The 13,265-nt window shown below is 45.0% G+C and overlaps 1 protein-coding gene across 1 annotated transcript in view; it reads right to left on the reverse strand.

The window, feature by feature from the left end:
- Positions 1–265: 265 nt before the first annotated feature.
- KIAA1549L (KIAA1549 like) overlaps positions 266–13,265 on the reverse strand; it is a 289,601-nt gene continuing 276,601 nt past the window's right edge. The window contains 1 exon segment of the mRNA XM_033410192.2: positions 266–9,632. Within this exon segment, the coding sequence (XP_033266083.1) occupies positions 9,351–9,632 (282 nt within the window). The 3' untranslated portion in view covers positions 266–9,350.

Below are 13,265 nucleotides of genomic sequence, written 5' to 3' on the forward strand. Positions count from 1 at the left end.
GGGTTTACCCCCCAGAGCGAAAGCGCAGGCACAAGTACTTACATGTCCTCCAAATCATAGGCAGCAACAGCAAAACACAGCTCCAGGTGAGGCTGGCTTTTATGAGCAGTTCCAAACTTAGGATCATCTTTGTATTTTTATTTTACAGAATGTAACTACTTTAAAAATTTTATAGAACATGTGACCAATTAGTTCAGTAGATGGAAGGAGCTAAAACATTTCGCTGGATGAAACTGAATTATGAAGCTAATACTTTAGTAAGAACATCTTCAAATATACTTTTTTTTTTTTTTTTTTGGGCGGTACGCGGTCCTCTCACTGTTGCAGCTTCTCCCGTTGCGGAGCACAGGCTCCGGACGTGCAGGCTCAGCGGCCACGGCTCACGGGCCCAGCCGCTCCGTGGCACGTGGGATCTTCCCGGACCGGGGCACGAATCCGTGTCCCCTGCATCGGCAGGCGGACTCTCAACCACTGCGCCACCAGGGAAGCCCCTCAAATATACTTTTGAAAGCATTTTCGGATACATTATGCCACGTGCTCCTTACAACCACCACGGGAGGTAGGAAATGCAAAAGTTCTTATACCCATTTCACAGATGAGGAACCAGAGACTGGTTTAACGTGAATTGTCAAGGCCTTGATTATTTCTGCTTTTCTCAAAACTTCCAGACCAACGATATTCCTCTGATTCTATTCGGTCAAACCATCTCTCGACTCAGTTTGTGTGTGGGTTTGGAGGGGGCCAGTTTAGTCATAAGGTAGAGATGGGGGAAAATTAAGTGAAGCCACAGTTAATTTATGTAAAATACATTGATGGCCTCCCTCCATAATTCACAAAAGTCTGGCCAAAGTCAGAGAATGAAGATAATCAATTTCAAGATTTCATTATATAACGACTTTCATTAAAGTGTGGATCTGTCCTATGAAGACAAATTCTGCCTCACCACAAATTTCTCTGTTTTTGAAACCTGCATAATCAAAGCAACTTAATATCCTCTAGAAGAATTTTGTTTCTGGCACTAATTCTATTGATACTTCCTAAATATCCCTTCCCAGAAACACCCTACATTTTAGCACTTATCACAGGCTAGGATTCTGTAACAGTTCACCTTAAGAAATCAAGAGACTTTTCAATTCTTGGGACATTAACTTATTAAATATTTAGAAGGGAAGAGCCACAATAATATCAATTTTACTAGAGACCAATTTCGTTTCAAAAGACTATTGAGAAGCTCATCAGTTTTCACATTATGCAAGTGTGTGGCCAGGAGCCACATTAACATCACCTGAGCTAAGATCATTCGTTTCAATTTACAAGTATTTATCATCTGCTAAGCAAGACGTTGTGCTAACTGGGCCTCAGTCAGAAGTCACTTCCTAGACCCAGCAGCATTTTCAACAGGGCAGGTGTTGGGGTGGGAGTGGTGGGCAGGTCTGCAAGCACGTGCATGCTCACTTGACGTGGGAGTCGAGGATGCCCTCGCCTCTCCGTGGCAGTGTCCACAGGGACTGCCCACCTGCTGGCTGCCATCCTGGGGGTAGTGGCCGATTCCAGGCTTTTGAAGGACCTACCCTCTCATGCTTCCTCCTCTGGGTACAAGCCCTCAGCAAAAGCCCTCAATGAAAGGGTCAGTCCAGGGGCGCCATGCTTATGTCACATGACCCCTGTCTCCTTGCTGACAGCTGATTGTATAGGCACCTGACCCAAGGGTGGCTCATCGTAGGCGGGCGAACTGGACCAATCCGAGTCTCAAGAATTTGCCCTGTGGGCACAGAGATGGCAGCCAGAGAGGGGTGGGTAATGAAAGGGTAAAGTTGTGCAGAGTGGGTCCTGGGGTGGATTTTCAGCTACATACACACTAATGAGAAAACAGAGAAGGACAGTAGGCCGAGCGAAGCCGGAGAACGGAGCAGGTATGCAGAGAAAAACAGGTGAAAGCCCGTGTGGAGAGAGAACAGGAGACAGCGAGCCGGGGGGAGGACGTCGGTCTCCATCCCTCCCCACCGGGAGCTGTTCTGTTTCCATGAAATGGCCCTGCGTAGGCACACCTGGTCTTATTGCGCTTTGCTTTATTGCACTTTGCAGATATTTCTTTTTTTAATAAATCGAAGGTTCGTGGCAACCTTGTGTCGAGCAAGTCTATTGGCACCATTTTTCCAACAGCATTTGTTCTCTTCATGTCTCTGTATCACATTTTGGTAATTCTTGCAATATTTCAATTTTTTCATTATTATTATATTTGTTATGTTGGTCTGGGATCACTGATCTTTGATGTTACTATTGTAATTGTTTTGGGTGCCGTGAACCACGCCCATATAGAGGACAAGCTTAGTCAATGTTGTGTGTGTTCTGACTGCTCCACTGACCGGCTGTTCCCCCATTTCTTCTCTCCCTCTTCTTGGGCCTCCCTATTCCCTGAGATACAACAATATTGAAATTAGGACAATTAATAACCCTACAATGCCCTCTAAATGTTCAAATGAAAGAAAGAGGCTAATGTCTCTCATTTTAAATCAAAAGCCGGAAGTGATTAGGCTTAGTGAGAGGAAGGCATGTTGAAAGCTGAGACAGGCCAAAAGCTAGGCCTCTTGCACCAAACAGTTAGCTAAGTTGTGAGCGCAAAGAAAAAGTTCTTGAAGGAAATTAAAAGTGCTACTCTAGTGAAAACACAAACGATAAGAAAGTAAAGCAGCCTATTGCTGGTCTGGAAAGAGTTTTAGTAGTCTAAAGATCCAGCCAGCCACAACATTCCCTTAATCAAAGCCCCATCCAGAGCAAGGCCCCAGCTCTCTTCAATTTCCTGAAGGCTGAGAGGTGAGGAAGCTGCAGAAGAAAAGCGTGAAGCCAGCAGAGTTTGGTTCATGAGCTTTAAGGAGAGAAGCCGTCTCCAAAACATAAAAGCACAAGGTGAAGCAGTGAGTGCTGATGCAGAAGCTGCAGCAAGTCACCCAGCAGATACAGCTGAGATGATTAATGAAGGTGACTGCCCTAAACAACAGACTGTCAATGTAGACGAATGTTGGAGGACAGAGGGAATGAAAAGTACCCACCAGACTGAGAAGGCATCTTGAGACTGAAAAATTAGGCAGGAAGCTCCATGTAATCAACGGATCAGTTTATTACAGGGTAATTTACTCACAGGGTGGGATTGGCTGGACAACAATCCAGAAGCATTCTGCACTGCCGAGGGGCCGTTGGGACAATTTTATCGCTAACCTAGAATATGGAGGTATGTGCTTGGAAACAGGACGTGCATTCCTAAGTCAAGATTTATGATGGGTAACTAGTCTCATGGGCACCGGGATTACATTAGGGAAGGTTTTCATCATTTGGGGGGACTAGAGAGCATAGAGGCTACCGGGTCCTAACGATTATTAAACAGTGTCTATTAACTACAAAGCCTTTGATGACAGAGAAGTGATTCACTGCACAGTACAGTCCTGGGTGAAGTCAGTAAACAGACAGGAGAAACTAAGCGTCCAAGATGGCCATCAGTTATGCTAACAGCCATACAACAAAACAGTCTTATATTAGAAGGGGATGTCATCCAGGACTTTCATAGCCAGAGAGGAGAAGCCAATGCCTGGCTTCAAAACTTCAAAGGACTGGCTCACTCTCTTGTTAGAGGCTAATGCAGCTGGTGACTTAAAGTTGAAGCCAATGCTCATTTACCATTCCAAGAACCCTAGGGCCCTTAAGAATTATGCTAAATCTACTCTGCCTGTGCTCTATAAATGGAACAAGAAAGCCCAGATGACAGCACATCTGTTTGACAACATGGTTTAATGAATATTTTAAGCCCGCTGTTGAGATTACTGCTCAGAAAAGATTCTTTTTTTAAATAGTACTACTCATTGACAATGCATCTGGTCAACCAAGAGCTCTGATGGGGATGTACAATGAGATTCATGCTGTTTTCATGCTTGCTAACACATCCATTCTGCAGCCCATGGATCAAGGAGTACTTTTGACTTTGTCTTATTATTTAAGAAATGCATTTTGTAAGGCTTCATAGATAGTGATTCCTCTGATGGATGTGGGCAAGGTCAATTGAAAACGTTCTGAAAAGGATTCACTATTCTAGATACCATTAAGAACACTTGTGATTCGTGGGAAGAGGTCAAAATATCAACATAACAGGAGTTTAGAAGAAGTTGATTCCAATTCTCATGGATGACTTCAGTGGAGGAAGTAACTGCAGATGTGGTGGGAACAGCAAGAGAACTAAAAGTGGAGCCTGAAGATGTGACTGAATTGCTGCAATCTCATGATAAAACTGTAACGGATGAGGAGTTGCTTCTTATGGATGAGCAAAGAAAATGGTTTCTTGAGATGGAATCTACTCCTGGTGAAGATGCTGTGAAGGCTGTTGAAAGGGCAACAAAGGATTTAGAATATGACTTAGATGATAAAGCAGCAGCAGCGTTTTGAGAGGATTGACTCAATTTTGAAAGAAGTTCTAATGTGGTCAAAATGCTATCAAACAGCATTGCAGCTATAGAGAAATCGTTCATGAAAGGAAGAGTCAATCAATGCAGCAAACTTCATCGTTGCCTTATTTTAAGAAATTGCCACGACCGTGCCAACCTTTAGCAACCACCATTCTGATCAGTCAACAGCCATTAACACTGAAGCAAGACCCTCCACCAGCAAAAAGATTGCAACTCGCTGAAGGCTCAGGTGATGGTTAGCACTTTTTACCAATAAAGTGTTTTTAAATTAAGGTATGTATTTTTTTAGACATAATGCTATTTCACATTTAATAGACTACAGTATAGTGTAAATATAACTTTTATATGCACTGGGAACCCCAAAATTAATGTGACTCACATTATTGTGATTTTTGCTTTATTGTGGCAGTCTAGAACCAAACCCACAATATTTCTGAGGTCTGCCTGTATTTGCTCAGTCAGTCTCTACATTTGAGCAAGTGTGAATGGGTTTCTGGTCCTCACAAAGGTCCTTGACTAGAATATCTTCAAGATTGGACGAAATGGCTGCATTTAATTTCTAATACTTGGACCCAAGTCAGTCACTGCTAAATGATTATCTTTCCCTAAGCGTATTTGGCTGTATTTTGTTAGAAAAGTCCAAACTACTTTCTGATGTGTAATAGGAGTGGATTACATTTAAATTCTGTTCTCAAACTTTAAAATAGTATCTGTTCTTTTTTTTTTTTTTTGCAGTACGCAGGCCTCTCACTGTTGTGGCCTCTCCCATTGCGGAGCACAAGCTCCGGACGCGCAGGCTCAGAGGCCATGGCTTACAGGCCCAGCCGCTCCGCGGCATGTGGGATCTTCCCGGACCAGGGCACGAACCCGTGTCCCCTGCATCGGCAGGCAGACTCTCAACCACTGCGCCACCAGGTAAGCCCCCCCGTTATTTTTTTCATTAAACAATGAGTGCCTGTGTGTTACGTAGAAAAAAGAAGCTTATTTATTGGTAATCGGTATTTAAATCTTTTGATCTATTTTGTTAATTTCTGCCTGTTAGAGAAGCACTTATTTTAGTCAGGTATTTAAATCTTTCTCCTCCTCCATCCGGACTCTCAGAAGTCTTCTTTTTTTATATCACAAATCTAACAATATCCTACCCATTCTTCCATCAAGAATGCTCAGAAATTACATGCCCTTCTGCTGAATTCTTAAATTAGCACATGCACAATATAACTTCTTCTGGCACCGGAGAATTGATTCCTACGCGATCCACCCTGTCTTAGTCATTCGTCAGCTCAGGCTGCCATACCAGACAGAGAACCATAGCCTGGGTGGCTCACAAACAACAGACATTTATTTCTCACAGTTCTGGAGGACGAAGTCCGAGATCAGGGTGCCAGCATGGTCAGGTCCTGGTGAGAGCCCTCTTCTGGGTTGCAGACTATTGACTTCTTATTTTATCCTCATGTGGCAGAAAAGAGGGCAAGAGAGCTTTCTGGGGTCCCTTTTATAAGGGCATTAATCCCATTCACGAGGGCTCCCCTCACTAGCTAAGCACCTCCCAAGGCCCCACCTCCTAATACCATCACATTGGGGGTTAGGATTTCAGCATAGAAATTGCGGAGGACACATTCAGTCCATAGCACACCCTGAAAGAGGCAAGTTCCTATTCCACAGGTACCAATGCATCTCGGGTGGTAGGTACCAGGGCACGCAATAGACTTTTACGTTCCTGTACCACGGGATCGCCTCCCCTAATGCAAAGTGCAGAATCGGCTGCCTCTCGGTGACAAGCTGCTGTGGCCTCCCCACCTGCCTGTTTGGACCCACGGCACTGAGAGAAGAACACAGCCCTGAAGTCTTGAACAGCAGCAGAGAACACCATTTCCTTGATGACGCTCTCTGGAAAAAGCCAAAATGCCTTTCTTTTCATGAATGCAGAAAACTCACGTTGAAACTAGTTCCGAAAAATGTTTATTATGCCACAAACGCATTGTCCTCATACACTTTATCTGAAGTTCTTTACATATTCAATTATCTTTTTTCTTCCCAAGAACGTAGATAGTCCCTCATATGACCCTTGTCTACTTTTTGAACTTCCTAGCGCAGTTCAAGAAACGTGTCGCAGGCAAGCGTGCAGGCAGCATGGTGAAATGGAAAGCAAGCCCGATCGTGAGTCAGTGGGCTTGGGCTGGAGGCTTCGGGCAGGTCAGTCCACTTCTTCGGACTTTAGCTTCCTTCTCTGAGGTCACCAATGTCCTCTGTGGCTTCTTCAACTGTCTGGAGGGTGATGAGGAACACAGAGCCTCTGGGTTTGCGTGGAACTCTGTGTTCACTTCCACAGGGCACTTTTGTCCACCTGCCTTTTCTCAGAGTCAGCTGTCCAGGTATCCATAACCTCCATGAGGTCAGGACACTCTTCAGAAAAGGGACCACATCTTAGTCACAGAATATCAAACAATGGCGGCCATCTTCGCATTGGTGGGACAACACAGATTTGATTTCTTCTCAGCTTAAGGTGTTCCTCCCATATACTGCTCTTAAACCTGCAGTATCTCGTTTAAAAGAGTGTCTGATTTAGCATGCTGTATTTTTAGCCATCTCCATCGACTGACTATTTCATGGGGTTCTACACAGCTCACCATGATTTTTCTGCATCCTCTTAGCCAGCTGGAGCCAGACCACTGCACACCGTGGGCTCCTCTTCTGCGAGTCACTGGTACATCCAAAACACACTGTCTTGAACGCATGTGCCTACACTTAAATTACACTAAGGTCTTGGAACTTCATTTTAACATACAGTATTTCCAGGCATTTACCAAGTAGACAAAGTACCGGGTTGATGTCATTGCACTGATGAAATATTCATATCATTGATAAGGCGGGACAATGTAGCTGACTTTATCGGACTCATACCGTTTGCATGAAAAGGCTGAGTTTCTTTGGCTCTTTGTTCATTCAAGTGCACAGAATACCTATTTGGATAGACTTAGGCATTGTGTTAATCTGTCAGTAAAATCTTGCACTGTCCAAAGTGTTTTGCAAACTGATTTAGGTTTTGGACTACAACAAGCGGCCATTGGTAGAAATATACCATATATACACATGGAAATTACAAAAATACATTTTATTTATAGCTGATTTTTTTTTAAGTAACAAAAAACTAACACTATGAAAGATCAACCGGCATACCAAAAGGACACTACCTAATATCATCAGGACAAGAGACTCGTTTGGGGATTCCATGACACAGCATCTCCAGAACATTCCAGAAAGGGCAATTTGCCATTGGGAAATAAAAACAGCTTCTTTGAAAAGTCTGTGCTTTGACAGTTTGACTCTCCCACTCTAATCAATTCCACTCCTACTCTTCTCTGAATGTTAAAATTTCCAGCTTCTTCTCTCAATAAAGACCAAAGAAACTCATGAGGAGAATGGAAAGATGGACTCAGAGGGGATGGATACAAGCTGAAGCTAGATGGATCATGGGTGAGAAGGCAGGACAGGACCTCACTCTCCAACAGACACCAAGTAAGTCCCCAACATTGAGCATAGCTCCCAAAGTTGGTGAGGACACCACGGTGTCCCCTCCCCTGGGCTACCTGAAGTCAGTATCTGTTTTGCTTTTGCACTGACAGTCAGCAGCTGGTGCCTTAGGGCTGCGAGGTATTGTCCACCCAGAGCTCTGGAGGCTCACCTGCCACGCCAGGGAGGCTGATTTGCAACATCACGGTCATGAGGTCAGAAGCCTGCCATTTTGGCAAAGGTCCTCCTATGTCTATTAACTAACTATGGGAAGGAGTGCGGGAGGGGACTGGCTAACTCCATACACCTTTAAAAATGTTATTTACATTTAAATGTAAATCAACAGGTTTTCTGCATTCAGAAGCTTCTATGAACAGAGGCTGCAGCCTGGGGAGACTGGGTCCACTGTTCCTGCTTCTAACAGGCATCAATGACTATTTCCTTTTGTATCACTGGGCAGCACATGCTGGACATCATCGCTGAAGAGACAGAGGTTTCCTTGTAAAAGTCGATGTGTCTATCGTCCCCAAAAAGAGAGAAGCTTCGTTCTCAGGCCACCTTCGTTGCAGGGCAAAGAAAACCTGTTTTTCTTTTGTAGGACCTTTAAAGCTCTTAGCACCGATTCTCTTCCAGCCAGAGCCCAGCTTGCAGAATACTCTATTTCCAAAATGACAACACCTTTTCAAAAACCTGTCAACACGAATCCACCACTCCCTCTCATCTTCTCTCTTTCTTGGCCTTTGTTGAATTAATTGCGGGGGGAAAAGAGTCAGGACTGTTCATAGGTGCAGTCATTGACTGACAGTACTGATTTTCATCCAATTTATTTGACTTTGAATATGAGCCTTTAAAAGAAAAGGACTCAGCTCTCTTGGCTGGAGTCAGTGTCTCCCTTGGAGACGGGAGGTGATTGCAATGATTACAGCCATGGCTGAATGAGAGAGAGTACAGTCTGGGACTTCATCACACGCCTGCATTGCCTTTAACACAGAAATAGAGTTAACATGCAGAGGTCACCGAAGATAGAGCTGTGCTCTCCCCATTCTGGTGATGATTTATTAAAATATGGCATTGGACAGGAATCTGCAGATCTGCGAGCATCTCTCGTGACTAAGGCTCCGTAGGGAAATACACCCTCAGTTCAAACAGTTAATGTAACAGAGTATCAAACATATGGTCCCACATGGGGACTTGTTGACATACAATCAGCTGAATAAGCCAAGCATCCAGTTGTTCAAGAGTTTCCTGTTCCCCAGAAGCCCCACTGTTCACGGTTTTAGAAACTGAGGGTGAGAAAAACGCCCACATCGTCTGTGCCTCCAGACCCATCAAGCCAGGCTGGAGAAAACCAAAGACTGTTTCCTCAGAGTCTGGAAGTGGGCGAAGGCATTAGACCTGGAACTCAAACATGTCCGTCTGCTTCTTGGCCAGCTTGGCCACCTCTTCCCGGATGGCCTTCACCAGGGCCGCTGTGGAGATGTTGGTCAGGGGCGTGTCGGACGGGTCGTTCTCCGCCAGGCTCTGCTGTGAGGCTGCTGCGGAGGGCAGCGGGGCCTGCTCCAAGCTGGGGTGCAGCCCGGCTGGCTGGCTGTACTGGCGAGGGAGCCTGGAGGGTGAGCTCTGCTGATACCGGGACCGGGGGTAAGCCTCGATGTACCCCGGGAGGGGGACCTACAAAGCATGTTGGGAGAGAAGACAAGGACCTGGGGTCAGGAAGCGGCTCAAGTCATAGGACGCACTCGATACCAAAGCAGGAGGGGACTGAGGACAAGGAAAGAGATTCAGAAGAAAATGAAGGCAACGCACCATCGTGTAGATACAAAAGCTGGAGTCTGTTTGGAAAATAGGTGATCTGGACTCACTGGATCTGCTGGTTGGATGAATTAAATACGTGTTTTAAACAGTATGCAAACAGTGGGCACATACCTGAATCTACATCTGAACCTACCTGGCTACCTTTTTAATATAAGCACCATCTAGCCAAAAGAAGTGTTGTTCTTTATGGATGTCAAAGGACTCGCGGGAGAGACCTTCAAGATGGAGGAGCTGAAAGACGCGGAGATCACCTTCCTCCCCACAAATACATCAGAAATACATCTACATGTGGAACAACTCCTACAGAACACCTACTGAACGCTGGCAGAAGACCTCAGACCTCCCAAAAGGCAAGAAACTCCCCATGTACCTGGGTAGGGCAAAAGAAAAAAGGAAAAACAGAGACAAAAGAATAGGGATGGGACCTGCACCTCTGGGAGGAAGCTGTGAAGGAGGAAAAGTTTCCACACACTAGGAAGCCCCTTCGCGGGCAGAGACTGAGGGTGGGTGGGAGGGAAACTTCGGAGCCACAGAAGAGAGCGCAGCAACAGGGGTGCAGCGGGCAAAGCGGAGAGAGTCCCGCACAGAGGATCGGTGCTGACCAGCACTCACCAGCCTGAGAGGCTTGTCTGCTCACCCGCCAGGGTGGGCAGGGGCTGGGAGCTGAGGCTTGGGCTTCAGAGGTCAGACCCCAGGGAGAGAACTGGGGTTGGCTGCGTGAACACAGCCTAAAGGGGGCTAGTATGCCACCGATAGCCGGGAGGGAGTCAGGGAAAATGTCTGGACCTGCCGAAAAGGCAAGAGACCATTGTTTCGGGGTGCGCAAGGAGAGGGGATTCAGAGAACCACCTAAGCAAGCTCCAGAGACAGGTGCAAGTCACAGCTACCAGCTCACACCCCAGAGACAAGCATGAAATGCTAACGCTGCCACCACTGCCACCAAGAATCCTGTGTGCAAGCACAGGTCACTACCCACACACACCCCCCTCCACCCCAGGAGGCTGTGCAGCCCACCACTGCCAGGGTCCTGAGATCCAGGGACAACTTCCCCAGGAGAACACATGGCACACCTCAGGCTGTTGCAATGTCATGTTGGCTTCTGCCACTGCAGGCTCGCCCTGAATTACAATTATGACTATTGTACCCCTTCCACTCCCCAGCCTGAGTGAGCAAGAGAGATCTAATCAGCCCCTGCTTTAACCCCTCCTGTCTGGGCGGGAACAGATGCCTGAGGGTGGCCTACGTTCAGGGGTGGGGCTAAAACAAAAGCTGAAACCCGGGAGCTGTGCGAACAAAGAAGAGAAAGGGAAAGTTCTCAGTGCAGCCTCAGGAGCAGCAGATTAAATCCCCACAAGCAACTTGATGAACCTTCCATCTGTGGAATACCTGAATAGACAATGAATGTTCCCCAAATTGACGCAGTGGACTTTGGGAGCAACTGTAGACTTGGGGTTTGCTTTCTGCATCTGACTTGTTTCTGATTCTTATGTTTATCTTAGTTTAGTTTTTGGTGCTTGTTATCATTGGTGGATTTTTTATTGGTTTGGTTGCTCTCTTTTTTTAAAGTTTATTATTTTTTTAATTAAATTTTTTTTTCCTTTTTTTCTCTTTTTGTGAGTGTGTATATGATGTTTCTTTGTGTGATTTTGTCTGTTTAGGTTTGCTTTAACCATTGTCCTAGGGTTCTGACTGTTTATTTCTATTTTGTTTTTTGTTTCTTTCTGTGATTTTGTCTGTTTAGTTTTGCTTTTACCATTTGGTTTGGGGTTCTATCTGTTGTTTTTTGTTTTTTGTTTTTCCTTTTTTTCCTCTTCCTTTTCTTCCGAGCCGTGAGGCTGGCAGGGTCTTGGTGCTCTGGCCGGGTGTCAGGCCTGAGCCTCTGAGGTGGGAGAGCCGAGTTCAGGACATTGGACCACCAGAGACCTCCCAGCCCCACATAATATCAATCAGCGAGAGCTCTCCCAGAGATCTCCACCTCAACACTAAGACACAGCTCCACCCAACGGCCAGCAAGCTCCAGTGCTGAACAACCGATGCCAAAACAACTAGCAAGACAGGAACACAACCCCACCCATTAGCAGAGAGGCTGCCTAAAGTCATACTAAGTTCACAGACACCCCAAAAAACACCACCGGATGCAGCCATGCCCACAAGAGGGACAAGATACAGCCCTACCCACCAGAACACTGGCACCAGTCCCTTCACCAGGAAGCCTACACAAGCCACTGAAACAACCTCACCCACTGGGGGCAGACACCAAAAACAATGGGAAGTACAAACCTGCAGCCTGCGAAAAGGAGACCCCAAACACAGTAAGTTAAACAAAATGAGAAGACAGAGAAATATGTAGCGGATGAAGGCGCAAGGTAAAAACCCACCAGACCAAACAAATGAAGAAGAAATAGGCAGTCTACCTGAAAAACAATTCAGAGTAATGATAGTAAAGATGACCCAAAATCTTGGAAATAGAATGGAGAAAATACAAGAAACGTTTAACAAGGACCTAGAAGAACTAAAGAGCAAACAAACAATGATGAACAACACAATAAATGAAATTTAAAACTCTCTAGAAGGAAGCAATAGCAGAATAACTGACACAGAAGAATGGATAAGTTACCTGGAAGATAAAATAGTGGAAATAAATACCGTAGAGCAGAATAAAGAAAAAAGAATGACAAGAATTGAGGACAGTCTCAGAGACCTGTGGGACAACATTAAATGCACCAACATTCGAATTATAGGGGTCCCAGAAGAAGAAGAGAAAAAGAAAGGGACCGAGAAAATACTTGAAGAGATTACAGTTGAAAACTTCCCTAACATGGGAAAGGAAATAGTCAATCAAGTCCAGGAAACACAGAGAGTCCCATACAGGATAAATCCAAGGAGAAACATGCCAAGACACATATTAATCAAACTATCAAAAATTAAATACAAAGAACAAATATTAAAAGCAGCAAGGGAAAAACAACAAATAACATACAAGGGAATCCCCATAAGGTTAACAGCTGATCTTTCAGCAGAAACTCTGCAAGCCAGAAGGGAGTGGCAGGACATATTTAAAGTGATGAAAGGGAAAAACCTACAACCAAGACTACTCTACCCAGCAAGGATCTCATTCAGAATTGACAGAGAAATTAAAAGGTTTACAGACAAGCAAAAGCTAAGAGAATTCAGCACCACCAAACCAGCTTTACAACAGATGCTAAAGGAACTTCTCTAGGCCGGAAACACAAGAGAAGGAAAAGACCTACAATAATAAACCCAAATTAATTCATAAAATGGTAATAGGAATATACATATTGACAACTACCTTAAATGTAAATGGATTAAATGCTCCAACCAAAAGACACAGACTGGCTGAGTGGATACAAAAACAAGACCTGTATATATGCTGTCTACAAGAGACCCACTTCAGACCTAGGGACACAAACAGACTGAAAGTGAGGGGATGGAAAAAGATATTCCATGCAAATGGAAATCAAAAGAAAG

Source organism: Orcinus orca, chromosome 8, assembly GCF_937001465.1.
Source record: "Orcinus orca chromosome 8, mOrcOrc1.1, whole genome shotgun sequence".
In the NCBI taxonomy this organism is placed as follows: Eukaryota; Metazoa; Chordata; class Mammalia; order Artiodactyla; family Delphinidae; genus Orcinus; species Orcinus orca.